This window comes from Panthera uncia (assembly GCF_023721935.1).
Source record: "Panthera uncia isolate 11264 chromosome A1 unlocalized genomic scaffold, Puncia_PCG_1.0 HiC_scaffold_16, whole genome shotgun sequence".
Lineage (NCBI taxonomy): Eukaryota > Metazoa > Chordata > Mammalia > Carnivora > Felidae > Panthera > Panthera uncia.
Window position 1 is genome coordinate 34,722,692 of NW_026057576.1, and position 21,866 is coordinate 34,744,557.

The 21,866-nt window shown below is 39.6% G+C and overlaps 1 protein-coding gene across 3 annotated transcripts in view; it reads right to left on the reverse strand.

The window, feature by feature from the left end:
• Positions 1 to 21,866, reverse strand: part of DIAPH3 (diaphanous related formin 3) — a 522,043-nt gene that overhangs the window by 491,279 nt on the left and 8,898 nt on the right. For 2 of the 3 annotated variants that reach the window (XR_007461112.1, XM_049647034.1), the window contains exon 2: positions 4,214 to 4,246. The exons of the other annotated variant lie outside the window; for it this stretch is intronic. Coding sequence is in view for 1 of the 2 variants with exons in the window: in XM_049647034.1 (XP_049502991.1) it covers positions 4,214 to 4,246 (33 nt within the window). In the remaining variant the exon portion in view is untranslated. The remainder of the gene's footprint in view (positions 1 to 4,213; positions 4,247 to 21,866) is intronic. 3 annotated transcript variants of the gene reach the window in all.

The window sequence follows — 21,866 nt, forward strand, 5'->3', positions numbered from 1 at the left end:
AATGGAAAGGAGAGGAGTAAAAAGCAATAGAAAGGGGTGGAAAGGAAAAGATGAGAGTTCATTGAGCTTAGAAACATTAAATATTAGTCATAAAACAGTTTCAACGGAGAGAGAATTTGTATGTGTATGTGAGCTGGGCTACAAAATGAAACATACTTAGTATATATGCTGGGTCCTATAGTCAAGAAAGTCTGAAAATCCTTGCTGTAGGCTAAACCAGAGATTACAACAGTAATATTGGCTACCAGGGGGAGAAAAGAGTAGACAGAGAGGATCAGTAGGAGCACCGCACTTGAGACAAAAGGTTCTGAGGGACAAGGGAGACAATAACCAAGTCAAAAACAACTTCTAAACCACAAAAACACTCCGTGGACATGGTCATGGAGAATTCAGTATTGTGTCAACCATATTCAATTTCTTCCTGTTGACCTATTCCAACCAGCCTCCCTTCGCTGCTCTTGTCTCAACATTTTTGCCTCTACAAAAGAAAGCGTTCTTTTCAACCCAGGTACAGACAATGGATGGTTGTAAACTAAGTGACTTTTTCACCTCGGACCACACTTTACATGGCATGAATGCTCAGGTATTTGTAGAATGAACACTGTTTAAAGTATATGAACTCTGTCTCAACACTAGAGCAATACTTCCTTCAACCAGACAGCGTCCTATGAAATTCTGATTGTAACTCAGAAAATAACCTTGAAACGTGAAGTACTTCCGTAGGCCTTTAACAAGCAATTTAAAGGGATGGGTGTTTAACACTAATGCTTCCCAGAATGTTGCATGTTTCTAAAATACTGTTATTCAGATCTGTGACTGCAGCAGACGCCATTGTTATGGCGTCTTCTCTCAAGTTCTGCCAAAAAAAAAAAAAAAAAAGCTATTCTCACATTAAGAAGCTCTGAACTGAAAACACACATACCATACACATGTTGTCGGGGTAGCAACCTTTAATTAGAAAACATATTGCTAACACACATCAAATCATCAGTGGCCAATGCTTCTCTGAGCTCTAACTCACCAAAAATCATTTATAGAGCCCCCGAAACATACAGCTACGCTTTCCTCCCTCAAAGCTCTGCATCAATCTGTGACATAGCCTGTAAGGCTCAACCGCAAACCTGTCACGTCACCCCTGCTGTCTGTGCACTGGGACATATTTTTAAGAGGGGTTAACAAGGAACAGAAATGAATGCAGCAGTTCAACACACTTCAATGAAACTCACCAAAACTCTATGAGGAAAGTAGAAAAGGTATAATTAGTCCTGCTTTACAAGTAAGTGAACAATCAGATAATTGATTTGCCAAGGTCAAAGAGCTAAGAAGAGGTGAGGTTCTGTCTTTCAACAAGAGTCTTCCGATTCCTAATCCAATGCTCTTTCCATGGTGCGTCAATCAATGAGTTAGGTTTACTTTTCAGTGTATCTTGTTCAAAATAGCCAGGCTTTTTCTCTAAGCTCCACAGCAATGGACCCAGCTGCCTGAACTAGATTGCCTGCTTGATCCCTCCCTGGTCTTAAGCCCTAGCCTACTCAAGAGCCAGGCTAGAGCACAAGATCAGAAGCGATCAGGGAGAGCTGGGGAGACTGTAGTTCAGTTAATCAAAAGGGAAAAGGTCAAGGAGGAATCTAGAACAGTCATACGTCCCTCTAAGGTAAAGGCAGAGGCAAGGCAATGGTCAGTGATCCAGGCAGGTGGTCACAAAGACTAACAGCAGGTCCTTGTCAAAGCCCCCCCCCCTTTTTTTTTAATATAAAACTCTTTTACTCTGTGCAAAGGCAAGGGTCCATCTCTGGGAAGCCTGACCAGGACCAAGCCATCCCCAGATCCAAAGGCAAGTAATCAAAAGTGATGATTCACTCTTCATTCCTTCAACAAAAAATTTATAAAAATGCTTAACATAATACTAGACAACATACCAACATGCTGTCTCTTCCTTGAAGATGTTTAAACTGGTGAGAAAGTCCTACAATGATATACTGCTTTGATAAAAATACCACACAAGGCAGTATGGTAACTCCCAAAAAGTTCTGACCTTACCCCACCCAATTACAAGGAATAGGGGAGAGGAGGAATGGAGGCAGGATGGAGAGAAAAGACTGAAGTCTTCACTGGAAGGAATCCTTTTGTTAATGTAAGATCAGAGCAAGATAGCTTCTAGAATGACTTGGTGAAGCCAAAGTGTAGCAGGACTCTGTTTCTAGAACTTAGGGTAGAGACTGTGGGTGACAATGTGCAACGTCAATCATAACGAAGCAAAGATCAGTAGCTCAATGAAGAGGAAGAGGGGTGCCTGGGTGGCTCAGTTGGTTGAGCTACCAACTTTGGCTCAGGTCCTGATCTCACAGTTTGTGAGTTTGAGCCCCGTGTCAGGCTCTGTGCTGATAGCTCAGAGCCTGGAGCCTTCTTCGGATTCTGTGTCTCCTCCCCTCTCTGCCCCTCCCCTGCTCATGCTCTGTCTCTGTCTCTCTCTCTCTCAATAATAAATAAACATTAAAAAAATTTTTTTAAATAAAAAAAGAAAAAAGAAAGAAAGAAGGAAGAAAAAGATGTGTAGTGCCCATAAAATATGAACAAATCTCAAAGGTCCCAGAATAGCATTCAGCAATAGAAAGGAACCAAGTAGTGATACAAGCTACAACACAGACCTTGAAGCCATTATGCAAAATGAAAAAATTCAGTCACAAAAGACCATTTATCACAGGACTCCATTCATAGGAAATATCCAGAAGTGGACATCTATGGACCAAGTAGACTAGCCATTCCCTAAGTCTGGTGGAGTTGGGGGTAAATGGTGAGTGACTGCTTTTAAGTAGGAGGTTTCCCTTTGGATGATGGAAATGTTCTAAAATTGATTGTGGCAATGGCTGTACAACTCTGAACATACTAAAAACCATTCAGTTGTACATTTTAGATGGGTAAATTGTAGGCTATATGAACTATATTTTAATAAGGCTATTCTAAATCTACCATTGTATATTCTTATAGATGTTCAAACATAAAAATTACAGATGGTTTTATTATCAGTCATAAGAAGGCATTTGAAGGCTGAGTTAGCATAGTACATGTTTGGGTTTGGAGCTTTGTGGAACAAGATTCAAGCCACAGACACCCAACTTTCCAGCTGTACATACTTGGGCAAACCATGTACTTAACGTAGTGGACCCTCAGTGCAACTGAGTGCTAAGAGGAAGTCAACTCTACCTTGCATGATAAGAAATAACATGTTCTCTGTGTAAGTGTTCCGTATCACTACAATTTTCTAAATACCATTATCTGAAAAATCTTATCCAGGAAAGCTTACATGAACAACCCTTGTTTTAGATATTATCCAGAGGAATAAAACAGAACATTCTAATTGAATTTTTCCATCCTGCATGTCACGATCTAGATCTCATTTCTCTTTGCCTGTCCACTTTACCCAAGTACCCAAGATGGTACGTTGAATAATGGGTGCGCTAGACATTTTTTAAGTGTTTACCATGTTCTACACATTCTGTTTCATATTACATGTAAGGTGAATTTGAATTCAGAACCAGATCAATACAGCACTGTGCTTTGTCCTATCATGCTTACATATTTTTTTTTCACATTATTGTTTATTTCAGCCTTACTACTGTTGTTATTCCCTTACCGTTAGCCAAGAGTTACATTCAAAAATCTATTTCTCAGAAATATGTACTCGAATATACAACAATCTGTAATGGTGCTATAAAGTGTTAATTTCTTATAAGCAAGCCTATTGTTTTCAACATGCAGAACAAATAGGAAAGCATGCCTGGTTCCCCCATTTTTGAGCATTTTTTTTAATACACGCATCACATTTTAGTCTGGTTTACTTTGTAGCAACTACATATTTCAGAAAAGCTGAATGTCTTTAGGTGTTATTTTTTTTTTTACCTCCTTTTTAAGTGTGCAATTCATCCCCAAAGAATGAGACGGATTTGAATGATTCAAAGTTGACTAACAATTTGTAATTAAACAATTTTTTTAAATTAGCCCATCAACGAGTTACTAGTTCCTTTTACTATTTAAAAGCAAAAACTGTCATGCATTTTACCAATTCTGCCTCTTATTTTAGCACTATAAAAAAACAGTTGGTTTCCAAAACATGCAGATTTTTAGCAGTTTCAAAGGTGTTAGCCCAGCACGCCATCAACATTACATGGTTAGTTAAGATTCACAACAAAAGAAGTGTTGAGTATAACCTTACCATATCATCCGTCAGTGTCCTAATATTTAAATGCTGCAAAATGAAAGAAACCAATCATATCAGTAATTTATAACAGCTTTTATTTTAGTTAATAGAATACGTTTAAAAATTCTACAATGCTAAGTTGAATGTAATTAAACTACTGACAGTCCAATAAAAATGAATTATACAGCATTTTAATCACTTTCTCAAGAAGATGGACAAAAGGTACCCTGAATGTGGTAGTTTCAAACATTTCCTAAGATTTCTTAGACTTGCAGACCTCACAAAGTAGAAACTTAACTGTGGCACAATAAATCCATTTTCCTGAAAAACAGTATTAGTTACCATCAAGTATATGGACTTAGAACACAATGGATATGGAGACTTAAATGTGAAAAAAAAAATCTGAATCATAAGACAGTGAAACTTTAAATGTACCATTAGCATGCAGCATAGTAGATAATGAAGTACTTTGCTGGCTTAATTAACTTAAACAATTCTAGTAACGAGGAGAGTACTGGAATGACTATTTGCATCTCTAACATCAGTTTGATTTATCACCAGCGGTGACAGTAGACACTTTTCAATTTCATTGCTAGCTTCTTTGAGAACCCTTTTGCTGATTTCCCTGCTAGACAAACATAAGGCCACTTTAGAAAGTGAATAAATTAGTTTCTTACAAAGTGGTTCAAAAGAAAAAGCAGTTAGGTTGCGGGGGGCGGGGGGGGTGGGGGGAGACCAAAAATCTAAGTTTTCTAAATTCCGGAGTCAGGCAAGATTTTGTATTCAAGTAGCTAGAATCCATTTTCAATTCTCCCTCATCTTATTCGGTAGCAGTGGACCTTTTAAAAGGGCAGAGAAAGGGTCAAGTGCATTCCTAAATAGATCAGATTTTGGAAGTACAGAAAAACACGTGTTAGCATTCATCATATAACAGCCTGAGTGGCACTAGTTAAATTCAACGTTGACACAATGAAATTTGTCATTCATGTTTGTATACTGGAATACACCTGTATGCTCATCAGTCTATCTCAGTGAGGATCCAGATTAAAAAGGGGTACAGAGCAAATCACTATCCCAGATTCTCTTCTCTTTGACTAAGACATTCCTTCCAAGGGCAGAGGATACACTAATGGGAGGGGCCCAAAATCAGCTTTGTGTATAACAAAGCTGAATAACTGACCATACTACTAGCCACACCACCAGGCTCTAGCCTAAATTCCTTGTTACACTGGGAAGAAGGAAGGGATGGGAATGAATTAATAGATTTAGTGTTTAATTCTGGGTTAGAATTTCCCTTTAGTATTACCTTTGGCCCCTGAAAATAACAAGCAAGCACACAAGTCCTTAAGAGTGGGAGTAATCCTGGGCAGAACTATAAAATTTCTGAGGCACTGGGAGCCACAGTCTCATCCCAGAGACCATTACTAGAATTAAACTCCAGTCCACATGGCTCTCAAGTTAGCAGAAAAAGCAGCCGTGGAAAGGCTGGGTAGGATACTGTTCCCTCTAACTGCCTGCTACATGTGTGCTTTCCTGCCAATTTCCTGTCAACAGAGATTTCCCACCCACTGAATGTGGTTAACCACATCTCTATTCTTCAGAGATACCACCCGAATCACAAGGCACATCTCACCTGAAAGGGGTCATTTTGAGTTCCTCTCACAAGACAAGAGGAATGCAGTCAACTACCAACACAATAGCATCCTGGGTAGCCTAATGCTTAAAAAATAAGGCCAAAGAGAAAGGTTCCAGCTGAAATCCTATTCAGAAAAGTACACCACAGTCAAGAGAAAACACCTTCCTACACCAATGAAATATTCCCAAATACCAGTTTGACTTGCCTGAGGAAAATGCTATAAAAGCCATGCCAAGAGAATGAAAATAGACAATTTTAAGAGAAATATGAGCAGATCCCAAGTAAGATTCATGGTCTAAAGACTGCATAAAAGCTATGAAAAGTACAGCACCATACAGGAAAAGCAGAGGATGTAGGTTACAGGATGCAAAATACAGGAGATGTAAATAGCCAAAAACACTATTTTTTGCATAACATCAAAGGCCTAAAGCTGCACAGCCTTTTAGAGTTGAACTCATAACTTTCAGAATAGAACAGTCATCCTTGTGTAGGAACAAGACACATAAGATCCATTTTTTTTTTTTTTTGTCTTAACTTTTTTATATCCTTGAACTACCTCACTGAGGATCTAGTTTTTTGTTTTTTGGGTTTTTTTTGAGAGAGAGAGACAGAGAGAGAAAGCAGGGTAGAGGGGCAGAGAACAAGAAAGAGAATCTTAAGCGAGCTCCTCCATCCTCAGCATGCAGCCCAACACAGGGCTCGATCTCACGATCCTGGGATCATGACCTGAGCCAAAATCAAGAGTTGGACACAATTGACTGAGCCACCCAGGCAGCCAGGATCTAGCTTCTAAAAGGACTCAATCTGTGAAATTCTTTAAAAACTATGGAGGCACATATAGAAGTTCAGTTACTATCTATATTATACATAATCTTTCACAAGAAAAAAACGTGTGATGAATTACTACAGAATTATAATTCAGAGGTAACTTACAAGGAAAAGGAAGAAACTCAAACGGATCCAAGTGCAGGAAGTTTAACAGTCAGAGAGAAAGGCAAGAAGGTAAGGAAAACACTTGCCTATCGATTCTCACCACTATCCACACCAGGATCCAAAGAAGCCAGTAGGGCAGGACCCTTGTCAAGGACCATGTCAAGAACCCATGACAGGGCTGCAGGGAGTGACTAACAGTAAACAGCTAGAAAATGGATCAAAAAATTTTGGTTTCTATATCCAAACAGTGAAGCCAGAATAAGTTTCACTTCAAGATTGAGCTTTCAAAAAATAGAAATTACATATTTGTTTGCATGCATACAAACTGAAAGAGACTACTAAAGACTTGTTAGCATTTAAATTTTTTAATAGATCTAAGCATGAGTAACTTCCCCTAAAAACTGAAATGCCCAATCCCAGTCTACTTCAAACAGAACTTAAAGTAGAAATTAACACTAAAGTCTTATTTTAACAATGTGAAGTTATTAGCAAGTGGCACCCTTTTGTAGGATGCGTGAAAGTTATTATTAATTCAAGTTTACTGTGAAGTGGATGTCATGTCAAGGCCCTACCTGTTTAGATGGCACACTTCTCAAAAGTGGAAGGGGTAGGGAGAGAGGAAATGATGGACATAAAACCCTCAGATAATTCTGTGGGGTTTCAGCCTTTGTATAGTAGATAAAAAACGACAAGGTGACATCCGTACTCAAAAACAGTAAAGAACTTTATTATAAAAAGTTATTATTTTTATACTGCTACTTGAGGTACTATTTATATGTCTGGTTGGCCGTGACCCTTAAAAAATGCAGTATTTGCTTTATAGCTACCAGCAATGCTCTTTACTCATTCTTCTGGTTGGGGAAAACAAGAACTATACCCATCAATCCGGCTCAAGAGTAGCATTTGAAGATATCCATACCAAGAAGGAAGTGGAAACATAAAATGGACTATTAAATGGAGGCAAATAGGAACACTTTAAAAATAACCTAATAGCAACTTTTAGGATTCTTTTTGTACCTACACACACACACACACACACACACAAATTGAAACCATACCGTCTCAGACATATTAAAACATTCATACCTAATGTGATTTTGTGACTTTGTGACCTTTAGTCACAGCATCTGGTCAATGATTGTATAGGTATTGTTAATGCTTTGCAGCATGGATAAAATCAAACTGGTGATAATACCAAAATAGTTCTAGACACAGAACCATTAGTAATTGGTTAAGGTGTGGTATTAAAGCGCATCAGAGCTCCCTTCCCAAGACAAAAACCTCATTTTTCTTCCTACATTGTTCAATTCTATTTTCTCCCTAAAAAGTAAGGAACAGCTCATATAGATAGGCAACAATGTTTTCTGCTAATGACAGTTCCTAAGATGAATGGTCAAGAGGATCACTCTGGAATTGAAAAGAAAAAGTCTTTATAGTTTTTTTTTTTTGGATCCTATGTTCTTTTGAAGAAAAAAAAAAGGTAGAAACACAGAACGTAGGTTGCTGTATTCACATTTAAGCAAGGCATCAAAACCTTTATTGAAGACCCTACATGCTGCCAAAAAATAGATCTAGAGCTTTCAAAGCACTCTGTGAAATGCTGTAAATATCAAGGGGTATGAAGGAATGGTCCTTCCCCCAACCAACTTAGTTTACAAGGAAGCAACAAAGACACCAGATCAACTGTGTAATACAAAACAACATACAAACCCAAGGTCCACATACAGTTTAAAAAAGGTTCCAAGCTGTAGCTTGAGACTTTTAGCAAATTTTATATTTTCATTGGTTAGCACATCGGAACTAGCTGGGAGCAAAGGATCTGTCCATTAATGTCATTAGGTACAGCCACCACCAACTGTCAAGTTAACAAGCACTAATCACCGTCAAAGCCAAGTACATGCTAATCTTTAAAAATAATTTTTAGCTGTTGCAATCTAATTTAATTTACATCCTTTAACTAGGTCATTATGAGTAGCCACTAACAAGAAGAACACCTCTAAGAGCAAAGCCTCTGAATGCACTTGACTCAGACCCAATTTTCATAAACTAGACCCTCTAAGCCACCTAGTTTCCAGCTTGTTAGTGTGCACTAGAAACACACCAAGATTTTCTTTATAAAAGATGACAAGGTCTCAGCTTCTCAAGATTCTGATTCAGCAGGTCTACGGTGGGGCTTAGGAACCCACACGCGTAAGGGGCCCGAGGGCAATGCTGTAGCCCTCCCAGGACCATGTGAGAAACCCTACTCCACACCCCACCAGCCATGAAACACTTCCTCAGCCTGCACCCATTCGAATCTCGGGACATGCAGCTCACTTTAAAACCGGTGTCCCTGAAACAAGCTAAATGAAGGGTACAGCTAAGAAGTACAAGAAATTTTCAAAGTGAGAAACCCTAAGCTGGTACAATTGGGACAGGTTTTACTGCCATGTAGTGACAGGCACCAATTACTACTGCTGTAAGAGAATTCAACACTCCATGGTGTGCAGGATGAATTATTACATCATTTATTCAAAGGCTTAGTTTAAAAAAAATTTTTAAAAAACAAAGGCTTAGTTTATCTCTAAAGCTACAATAATTCACCCTCATAAGCAGAGATTTAGTGAAGTATCAAAGCTTGCTCGTTAGATCAACCATGACATGACACTATCTGCTTGTCAAAATAAGACACAACAAAGTTAGACCCAAAAGGAAAAAAGGATTAGTCTTCTTTTAATCATAAGATGCAGATAAGGTTATGGTAAAGCATTGCTCACACCTGTTTCAAATTCCAGATTCTTCCTTCCCACCAACACCTACTTTATCCTAACAGCATTTCTGGTCCACACACCTTTGTTTGTTTTAACGTCAATGCCAATTGTAAAGACCGCAGAAATGTAAAGCATTATTACTAACCATGACACCAACCACACCTACAGAGCCTAAGGTTCATTTCCCAGGCGACTACACAACATACCTAGATGTGACAACATGCAAGGGCTCCAAAAATAATACTGAAGCTTCATAGCACCGAGGACAAGGGTAGAGCTGGCTCTTTGATAATGTCAAGAAAAGCTTTTGACTGGCTCTTCATGTGGTCATATTTTTAGACTAAGGTGGAGACAAGTGAGAGATGTTAGGAACAGGTGAGAATGAGTAGGAGCTCTCCAGCTTCTTTTAATCTGTTCATCTATTCAAAACCATAACCCTGCCTACCTAGAAAGACACACACCTGGCCATTGTCCCAGGCTTCTCTCATCCACCCAAGATTCCAACCTCCCTTCTCCATAATTCCTTCTTTGGGAAAGCAGAATCACAGAGGAACATTAGCTTTCAGGAGGAGACATCATTCAACCATCCACAGAAGTGAAAAAAAATCATTTCTAAGACAAGTTTTCAAAAAGGATCAAAAGACAGCAACAGAACTGCTAGAAAACCACCACCTCTCTAGAAAAACCAATTAAATTGTTACCTGGCCCTCTCTCCTAGAGGACACATCACAGGGGCAGGGCACCTAACCTTTTTTTTTATTCTAACAGAACTCCAATGTTCTTTTTCCTTCAATAATTTCCTTCAATAAATTCCTTCAACATGGAGGTAAAATTAAAGGGAAACCAGAATGGCTAATTCTAGTAAAAGAGCTTTAATACCTATTTTAAGATGTTTTCTTCAGCTGTTCAAGTTCTTGTCACCTCTACTACCAGCTCAAAACCTCCTCTGCAGCGGGTCCAGGAGCAAACAATTCAAATACCTGAACCTCTCTACAAGTAGATTTAGTCCTAGGACACCAGAATTCAAGACCTTTTTCATCATCTGGAGAAGGCTAGAAAGTATTTCAAATATTCACTGTAGGAAGAGTAAAAATGGTCCCAGAGCTTCCAGAATTACCTTGAAGCTTATTCAAACTACTGGGCTATTTCTGAGCATGATTCAGTCTCCTAGAGGTCTTGTCCAAGACACAAATGTAGAGTGAATATTCCTGGAGCTAATACACCACCTTGCAAGGAGGATTTTGTTTTACATTCTGGTATCACCACAAGGAAATTAAATTTGGTTGAACCTTTTTAGAGAACAATTTGGTGACACAAACCCTATGTTCACATTACTTAAACTAGAATTACTAGGTTTTATTGCTAAATTAATTACATCTAGAATCTAGAGTTAGGAAATAAAACCAGAGGTTTATACACACTTACCTACAGAGTTTATCTTAAATAGCTAAAATCATAATCAACCTAAAACTTCCCAGAATCTGGGAAAGACTAAATAACTAGAGTCCTGCCATACGGACTATAATGACATGTGAAAATGCTTACAATACAATGTTACATGAAAAACAAAAGTCGAATTTAAAATGGCCTATCTGTGGGGCACCTGGGTGACTTAGTTGGTTGAGCACCTGACTCTTGGTTTCAGTTCAGGTCAAGATCTCACGGTTCGTGGGTTCAAGCTCCCCAACAGGCTCCACACTAACAGCACAGAGCCTGCTTTGGATTCTCTCTCCCTTTGACCCTCCCTGCTCTCACTCTAAATAGATAAATAGATAGATAGATAGATAGATAGATAAAAACAGAATTGCATGTGATATAATTCCATTAACATTCTTATAGAAAAATATAAGTCAGGAACCATTTTTATTTTAATATAACCGGATTGTGGGGTTTGGAGCAATTTTCCCCCCCACATTTTCCTGTATTTTCCCAGTTGTCTAGAATAGGCTTATTTATTTTATGATGAGAAAAGCTTTTTACTGTAGTATGGACAGTACTTTTCACACCAAGCAGAAAATATAGGTAAGTTCCTTTTCAAATAATAATGTAGTAAAAAAAGAAAATCTAAAAAATCTAATGCCATAAACACAGACTTTGTTAGGCTAGGAGTTTTTTTATGCATATTTTCAAATATGTCAGAATACATTAAGGGCATTATTCATTTGTTTTGTAATTCACATATATGAATTAACCAATTTCAAAAAGCTCCTTGGTCTCGTGAATTATTGATGTTGTCACCTGCTAGAGACTTAATTCCAAGAAAAATATACGAATCACTACATCACAAGCACAAATCCTTTTGACACAAATTCAATTTCTGTGGCAATAATATATTGACTTAGCTTTATTTTTCTATTTTATGACACTTATTAATGGCAGAGATAAAAGAAATCTATCATTTTTCTTTATTGTAAATGTAAATGATCTCATGCTATGTTGAGAATGTTAAGGTAAATACCACTCACCTGATAACTTTTTAATGCAAATGCGGACAGGATACCAAAATAAAATAGAACTTAAGATTTTAAGTGAAACCTAATCTCATACGCCTAACTTTCCTACCGCACAATTAGACTGCCAACATGTGCAAGACATTACGTGGAACATAAAGAGGACTCAGTCCCTGGCTTTAGAAGCTTAAAGCCAAAAAAAAGCAGCAAGACGATAACCACAATACAAGACACTGAGAGAGGTGTTCAGTGGTGACTGGAAGGAAAGGCAGCCTGTACTTGGTAATTATACAAGCTTAAATACATGCTATTAACATGCAAACATAGGCATGTTCAGAGACTAAGGTCAAATAAATCTTCAGCCATGATTCAGGTAAAACTTGTAACGCAAAAAATTACTTTTCTTTCAGCATAACGGATTCCTAAGGCTTTCATTCAACAAATGCTTATTAAACATTACTGTGTTCTTGGCAAGAGGGTACACTAGTTAAGAAAACAAGGATTCCTGTCCTAAAGGAACTTTCCTTCTATTGAGGAAGAGACGGTAATAACAATAAGTAAGTTACAGAAGGTGTTAAAAGGTAACACTTGTTAGGCTAACATGAAAAGCCGTGCAAGGCGGGAGGGAGGGTTTGCAGGTTGGGGGAGCCAGGGCTTGCATAGGCCTGAGAAAGTGGCGTTGGAGCGGAGCTGAAAGTGGACTAAGGAGATAGCGATGTGGACCCGGAGGAAAGAATTCAGAGAAAAAGAGCAGCCCTCTAGAAGGAGCACATCTAGAGTGCTCAAGCAACACGGAACCAGCATAGCTACAGCCTCTGACTCATATACTGCCTTGCGTTATCCAGGCAGAAGCTAACAGCCAGGATTCTAGAAGCAAACTCACCTGGATTGTAATCCAGCTCAGATACTGATCAGCTGTGTGACCCTGGGCGCTTCAACTCCCTAAGCCTTGGTTTCCTTATCTGTACCAGGAGAATAGGAAGCATCTGTCCTTCTAGGCTTGTTAAGAGCCTTCACTGAAAGGCTACATCAAATACACAATGCGCTATACCTGGTGGTGAGGAGCCTTTAATAAATGTTAGTCCCCTTCCTTCCCACTAACACCCCACCAGCGTCATCTTGGTTTAGGTCTCCATCATTCCAACTCAAGGCCACATCCAATAGTCTCCTCCCTCTGGGCCTTGAAATCATCCTCTAATCCACTTAAATCCATTTATAACTGACATAAATGTGTGTGTGTCCCCTCCCCAAACTGGGCACGGGCTCCTGAGTGCAGGGATTTTTTATCACGGTCATTTCACCAGCAGGTCTATTTGCCGGTGTTGGTCATACTGGGCCATTCACTTTTCAGTTGCGGAGGCCTGTCACGTGTTGTCATTTCTCTTTGGGGCTGAGAACTCAAGCAGTGGCAGCTTCCCAATGTCATGTCCAGAGCCAGCATGTTGCCTGGGCCTCAGGACACTAACAGCTAGATGGGATGAATGAGATGTGAGGTCAGCAGCCACACCGAGTAGGTATGGCACAGATAAACCTATAGTAAAGGTGGGTCACCCTTCATTATCATCAGGAAACAACAAGCCCACACCTCTCTCCATCCAAAGCTCTTTTGTTTACAATTCCTTTGGGTCAATGATCATTGTTTGCAGTTTGTGTTCATGTCTTTCATTTTCTTTCTTTTTTTTTTTTTTTAACATGGAGGGACCTTTTTCCTCTCATCTTTGAACCTCTAGACCTAGTACAGGAAACATTTTAGGTCAGTTATTTTCAACCCTACTAAAAAAGACAATCACCTGAAGAGAATCACCTCAAGCGTTTTTGTTTTCTTTTCCTGAGTGATATTCCAAACCAACTGAATCAGAATACCCAAAGGCAGGGTCTGTGGTAAGTAGCTGTAAAGCTCCCCCAGGTGACTTTAATGTGCAACCAGGGTTAAAAACCACTAACTTGGGCAAACTCTTCTGAGCTCAGTCTTCTGGTGCCAAGACTATCATCAAGGAGTCTCCAAAGACACACAGGTGTAGATACGGTAGATACTTGTGGGTTTCTCTGCCTCATGCACAGCATCCCTTCTCTATGTCGCAGGAGTAGACATTGTTCTTTGTGAGCCGGCCCTGACCACAGATGTGAGCAGAGCTCAACACTTAAATCCAGGCAGAGCCAATCAAATCCTCACTCTATGAGAAAACTGGATTGGGGATTCAGACGTGAGAATGAGGATCTGTCCCTGCATGAGCCAAGAGCATGTATACCTGGAATTGTGAGGCTCTGAGCCTGGCTGTGTGGAGACCAAAGCAGCAGAAGTCGTGCCCTGCAGAGATACAACATGGAACAAATGCCTAGTGAGAAGCAAACTAAAGCTGTATGACTCCAGGAAAGAGAGAATGAGAGAAGCTGCCAGCTTTCAGTCCTAGGGTTCAAATCCTTGTGAGGACCAGCTACACTTACAGTGCTTCACCCAAGAATATACCCCTCTGTATCTTTACAACTGCCCTTTCCAATTCCAAGCTAGACATTGCATGGGGTTCTGTTTCATTAAGCCAAAAAAAAAAAAAAAAAAAAAGGCTTTAACTGAGAAACCAGGACTCCCTAAGAACCCCATATAATACAGCCCACCCCATCATTACTACCACCACTGATTGAGCACTCTTCAAAATTATCAATACACCCTCAGGGGTTGTAATTATGGGGATAATTAGCCACTATCCCCATCTTGGAGATCAGAAAATTAGGAGTTACAGAAGTGATTTGCCAGAGTGAAATGTGGCCGGGCTGGAAATGGAACCTTGGTCACGATGACTCCAAAACCCAGACTGATTCCCCATCCCTTTTCTCAGTGCCCACCCCCCGAAACAACAGGACAGCTGCTGGTATCAGCTCGAGGGAGGAGGGCTTGACGTGGAAATGAAGCAGTTTCTGAAGCACAGATATTTAAAAATGAAATGTGAACAAGAAAAATGAGCATAATTCCAAGTGGATGATTATTAAGTATTATAACACCAACAACAAAATGCTATCTTAAAAGTTCAGGTGGATGACGGGGCTCCTGAGTGGCTTGGTCAGTTGGGCGTCGGACTTCAGCTCCACATCGGGCTCTGTGCTGACAGCTCAGAGCCTGGAGCCTGCTTCGGATTCTGTGTCTCCCTCTCTCTCTGCCCCTAACCCACTCGCATTCTGTCTCTGCCTCTCTCAAAAATAAACATTAAAAAAAAATTTTTTTTTTAAAGTTCAGGTGAATGAGCTCTCAGGAGCTGAGAGCAAGGGATTGTAATTTCTGTAAACTGACTAACACGAACAAGAATGTCTATTTTGTGAGGGAGTTTCCCCCTTTAGGTCCTAAAGTTGCTCTCTGAAGTGTATAATAGAGATTGAGTGAATAGGGGTTTTTTTTATTATTATTATTTCTAACACGTAGAATTTAAGCTGTAGGATGTACTACAAGCATTATAAACCATGCCCTCCCAATTCAGACTAAAACATAAACCACAAAAAATATCCACATCAAAAAAAAAAAAAAAAACAAAAAACAAAAAACAGATCCACATCAAAAATTACAGGGTAATAGCTAATCAAAGAAAATTAAGGTTTTTTTAATGTTTGTTTGAGAGAGAAAGAGTGAGCAGGGGAAGGGGAAAGAGAGAGAGAGAGAGACAGAGACAGAGACAGAGACAGAGAATCTCAAGCAGACTTCCCACTCAGTATAGAGTCTGATGGGGTTGGGGGGGAGCTCGATCCCACGAACCACTAGATCATGACCTGAGCCAATCTCAAGAGGTAGATGCTTTACTGACTGAGTCACCCAGGTGCCCCAAAATGTTAGTTTTTTTTAATTACTGATGAAGTTTGAGCTCTTTATAATAACTACATCACCACTAAGTTTTCTTGCATTAATTTGATTACTACTTTTTGTACTATTCTCTAAATTGTTTTGTCAATGAACATGAGTCCAAAGGATGATTTTCATATTGCAAAGTTAACTTCTGAAAAACAAAAAAAGAGCACATTCCCAACTGTTACATGCAGTCCTAGTGTTATGCATAAAAGGTAGGTCATTTTACATTTCTTTTAGAAATATTAACCAAGCTGAATCTAGTTAGCATCTAAGCTAACCAGACAATATGCTACACCTGGCACAGAAAGACCTATAAAACACGGCACCTGCCCTGAAGGAGGATACAATCCAGTAGGCTGTAGAGAAAAAAATAAATAAATAAAGAGCCTGAGTCACTTATTTCCCCTTTCTGGTAATTCAGAAAATAATTTCACAAAAGCAACTGTCCTACAAGGGCTACATATACTAAAATACACAGGTTCCTCATCTTAATGCTTTTCTTTGCACTTATCCAAAGGCATCTAGAAAGGTAAATCCTTGAATGGTACAGAGCAGCCCAATACAGCACCAAAATTTGCACTGTGTCATATCACCACATAGTGAAATTCCAGCACATAGCATTCTGTGTCACAAGTTAGATTTTGAACACACCAATTTCTGCAGGCAAGACACAAGCTCAAGCAACTACAGCCTAAACTGCCCTTGGCAATCTTCCAGCAGTGCCAAAATTCAACACCCTCTACCAAGAGCCCAAGGATATTTGTAAAGAACTTCTAAAAGTACATCATTTCATGACAATAATCCCATAATTCAAGCACACCAATAAAACAAGTCAACAAGGATTATGGGGAAGTCCTCAGTTGATAGCCAGAGCCATGAGAAGGCACCCAATGATCCTAAAAACTTAGTGCAAATTATCAAGGACTGCAGATCTTGCAAAGGTGTGAAGGTAACCCTCCCCTATTTTTCTCTTCTGTTTGAAATATAATTGACATGTAACGTGTCAATGTAAGGTGTACGAAGTGTTGATTTCATACACTTAAATATTGCAATGATTACTGCCGTGGCGTTAGCTAATACCTCTATCACAGCACCTAATTGTCACTTATTTTTTGTACTGAAAACATTTAAGATGCAGTCTCTTAGCAATTTGGGGGTATATAATACAGTATTGTTGACTATAATCACTAAACGGTGCATTAAAGATCTAGAACTTACGTTTTACTTGGAAATTTGTAGTCTTTAACCTCTCCCCAATTCCCCCATCCTTCCCAATTCCTGGCCCCTGGTAACCACCATTCTGCTTTCTGTTTGTACAAGTTTGGCTTTTTTAGAGGCTACATTGTAAGTGTTATCATAGACTATCTGTCTTTCTCTTTCCAGCTTATCTCCCTAAGCATAATGTCATCAAAGTCCATCCATGCTGTCACAAAAAGTAGGATTTCCTTCTTTCTCATGGCTGAAAAATATTCCAGTGTGTGTGCATACATATACTGCATCTTCTTTTATCCATTCATTTGTTGACACTTAGATTGTTTCCATATCTTGGCTATCGTGAATAATGCTACCATAAACGTGGGAGTGAAGATATCTCTTTGAGATCTTGATTTCATTTCCTTTGGATATATATCCTGTGGGACTGCTGAATTATATAGTCCTATTTACAATTTGTTGAGGAGGCTCCACAATGTTTTCCATCGTGGCGGCTCCAATTTACAGTGACCACAACAGGGCACAAGGGTTCCCTCTACATCCTCACCAACACTTGTTATCTCGTCTTCTTGATGACAACCATTCTATCAGGTGTGACCTCACACCTGTTTCTGTCATTGCTGATGTTGTTTTGCTCATAAACCTTTCACTAATGGTGGCATCAGAGGCTATGAAAGTACATCGTCTTTGCAGAATGAGATGTGCATGTTATCCAACAGGAATAACTCGTCACATCACTGTAGGCAGTCTGACTTATAGGAGAAGACACTGAAGACCACGGGCAGACCCTTTAAAATGAATGTAGGTCAAAGTTTGTCATTGGCCACTAGTTTACACATGGCTAGTTAATTCAAATTAAACCAAATTAAAAAGTCAGCTCATAGAGCTAGTGACTAGCAAACTGGACATAGCAGAACAGAATATTTATATCATCAAAGAAAGTTCTGAAAAACACTGATCTAAGTAGTAGTAAAAGCTAAAGAAATGGACAAGATCATGCTGAAAGGAAGTATAAACTGGAAGATGATGATCTGAGACAGTACTTGAGAACACTAATTTAAAAGGGTGCAAAGGGGACACCTGGGTGGCTCAGTGGGTTAAGCGTCCAACTCTTGACTTAGGCTTAGGTCATGATCTCACAGTTCGTGGGATTGAGCCCCACACTGGGCTCTGCACTGAGAGTGGAGCCTACTTGGGACTCTCTCTCTCCCTATCTCTCTGCCCCTCGCCTGATTGTGCGCTTGCTCTCCCGCACTCTCTCTCAAAAATAAACATTAAAAAAATGAAAATAAAAGGGTGCAAGGAGTGATGAGCAAAGATCAGAAGAGACAGATAATCAGCATTATCAGTGCTAATAGTGTGAAGAAGATGAAATTTGAAAAATCAGCCACCAAGTTGGCAAGTGTCGATCTGCCAAAGCAATTTTAGTGGAATGAACAGAAGCAAAGGCAAGGTTGAGAAACCAATGGGAGGTGGCTTCCTTCCTCAATGAGCGCTCTCCACCCTTTGCCAATGCCATCATAATAGTAGAAAAAGGTAAGAGCTGTTTAGTACTTATGTGTTAACCCCCATTCTAACACACTGAATCATATCTAATATATAACATAGGTACTAATGTTCCCATTTTATAGATGAAGAAACAAACAGAGAAAAACACAGTAATTTTCCAAGGTCACACGGCTATCAAATACAGAGCCAGGATTCAAACTCAGGTGAATTTCAGAGCCTGAGTCCTTCAAGATTACACAAAATGGACTCCTCAATAACACTTCCCCCATTGGTTCACACTTCTCTTCATACCAGACTGAATATTAGCCTTTTAAAGTCAAGGAATAAATTGTAACTACCTGTGCCATACGGTATAAAGAACATTCAAATATTTACTGAACAAATGAAAAGAACTAATTGACAGAATTTGGCAACAAGGGAAGGAAGCAGAGCATCGATCGTATTCGGCAGGGGAAAAGAGGCCAAGGGAAAGTTGGAGAGGGAGGCGGTTTGGTTTTGCTTCTGCTTTTTCTTTTATAATGGAAGACGCTGGAACATTCTTAGAGAATGCAACCTCTAAGGAGTGAAACATACCTAATGGAACAGGACTGGGGCAAGAACGGCGGTAAAGGGATTAACCTTGAACAGGAACACAGACATTTCTTCTGTGGATATTGGGGGGGAGAGGAGGAAGAGTTGCAGATATAGAAGATTACAGGTGCAGACAGCAGGAAATTGAGCAAGTTCAAGCAAAATGTCCTTTATTTTCTCTCTGAAGAGGGTGTCAAGGTGAGTGCTAAGAGTCAGGGGTAACCATCTCTAAGATCTTTTAAGGGAACGCTGTGGAATGTTCCCGTATGGATACAAGTGGGTATTTTACACACACACACAGAATATCATTAAAGGATACAAAAGAAAATAATAGAAGTCACCGTGGCCTCTGTACGGGAAAAAGCTGAATTGGTCGCCTGGGATGTAAGGAAGTCTCAGTGAATCTCACTCTGTAATCTTAAATTCATGGGCTTTTTAAGAAGTGCACACACTACTTTTTCAGTTTAAAAAAACTATTTACAACAAAAAAAGGATCAGGCCCATAGTGAAGGAAAGAGAGTGATGATAATGGTTTAGCATAAAAATCAAGAGAAATGGAAAAGAAGGTAACCAAAGAGCTAGTTCAAAGCCAGGACTCTGGAGTTAGACTGCGTGTGCCGATATCCATCGCTCCCTATTCCCAGCTGTGGCACCTCAGGAAAGTCCCCAGAGCCCTCCTCCTGTGCCTCAGTTCCATCAGGTCCAACACAAGGGTGCTGAGAGTGCCCACTTCAAAGCAGTGAATTAGGATTAAGTGATTAAAATCGTGCCCAGCCCACTGTGAGAGCTGAATAAATGTAGCTATTGTGATGACGATGATTATTGAGCAGCTTTCAGGACCCAGCTAATCAACGGGGCCCAGAGACACTGAATGTTAGGGAATCAGTTCACAGAGCTGGGAAGGTTTCCACCCTGATGCAGCGGCCCAGTGAAGACACAGAGAGCCTGTCAGGTTGCTCTAGGCTTGGAGATCTGAGGCACAGAACAAGGAAGTCAGAGGCCTTATTATTTATTTACATTCTACCCTACCTCGGGTTTGAGGAGGCAAGGAATGTGAAGGCATCCTAGTTCAAAAGGAGGTCCAGGGTTACTTTTAAGGAGTGTGGCTACAGTGTGGAGCAAATGTCAGCGGGAAGCTGACAGAGAAAGAAAGAGAGGCAAGGTCATGGGGCTGGAGATCTAGATGAAACAGAAAGGGGGTGGGGGGGATATGTCCAGGACCCAAACCTCCTGGTGTGTTCCCCACCACAATTAAGGTCAAGTTGGGTCTCTGGACACAAAGCAGGTGTCCAACAGGAGCGTAGGGAAAAAGGGAGGTGAGAAGCTAAAAAGAATGGTCAAAATGCTGCTGATAACTGACATCCTGTCATATGTCCTTCAAAATGATCAGCCCTAGAGAATTCAGTCCTACAGATGAGATTCCCCTACTTTGGTATCTGAGAAAAAATCAAAAGAGTAAAACTCATAATAGCTGTCATGTATTAACTGCTAGGCACTGTGCCCAAACTACTGTAACACGCATTACCTCAAGCAATCCTTACAACAATCTGTAAGTGGACATACTGTCATCATCTAATCCATTTCACAGATAGGAAAACTGAGGCACAGAAGCTAATTAATTTGCCCAAGGATACACAGCCATATTTGAATCCAGTGAATCCATCCTGAGCCCTTTTTACCACCATAGGGCTCTAAAGCCACATTGCCAGGCCCCCAAAGGAGCCCAAATTGGCAGGCCCAGTTCTCCAATGACCCAGATTTGTTTCTGGTAACCTTTATCTGCCCTTGCCCACCACCACTGAAATCTTTTATAAAAAGAAATAGACATATAGGGTATATCAATAACATTTCAATTTGAGTTAATCATGACTAGATTAATGAACCAGGTGGTGTAAGGTTACAAGAGTAGTTCTGCATAGATTTCCAATTAGCAAAGCATCACAAACCTACTGGAGTAAGCTCAAGCCTATGCCAAGCATTACAGAGAGCTCACAAACACATGCGTAAAGTAAATGAAAGCAGATTCAAGATAACATATCAATAACAGCAAAATAATACCCTCAGAAGAGAGGCTGACTGAAGTTAGAGCATGGTGCTAATTGGAGACCATCACCTTCTACGAAGAGATGAAACTGTCACATTGAATTTCTGATTGCAGATTAAATGCATTCTGTTTTTCATGTTCATTTCTCAGACTGTCAAATTTTTCATTAGAAATGAATTATAATTGTCCTTATAAATTGCATTCTACCCAAGGATTTGATCCACAAAACAATTTAATACTACAGAACAGTCCATAATTAATGTCACCAATTCGTAAATCCTAGTTAAAAACTGAATGCTGCATAGTTTCATTTTATGATGCCCAAATAAACAACCCACCTCAGAAAAATGCAGCAATTACAGGATAAACTCCCACATCCTGGGAAGATACTTTATAATAAAATAAGCCTTATAAATGCACTATTATGGATCTTACAATTAGACTAACCCATGTATCTTACTAAGAGTTTCAAGAAATTCTACATCATAACTCCAAAAGAAGCATGTACTTTTCTTTTTTAACTTCCAGAATAACCTAGAATTAGCAATAATATCCTTGGAGAGTTGAACAGGTATTTAGCCATCTTTAACCCATGAAGGTCCCTCATGAAATAAACAAAAAGCCCTGTAAGCCCTTTACCTCAAGAAAATAAAGAGCAAAGATTACAAGGAGATATTGATAGGAAGGGAGAAAACAGACATTTTAATAGGATTTATACAGTTTCATTTCTGAAGC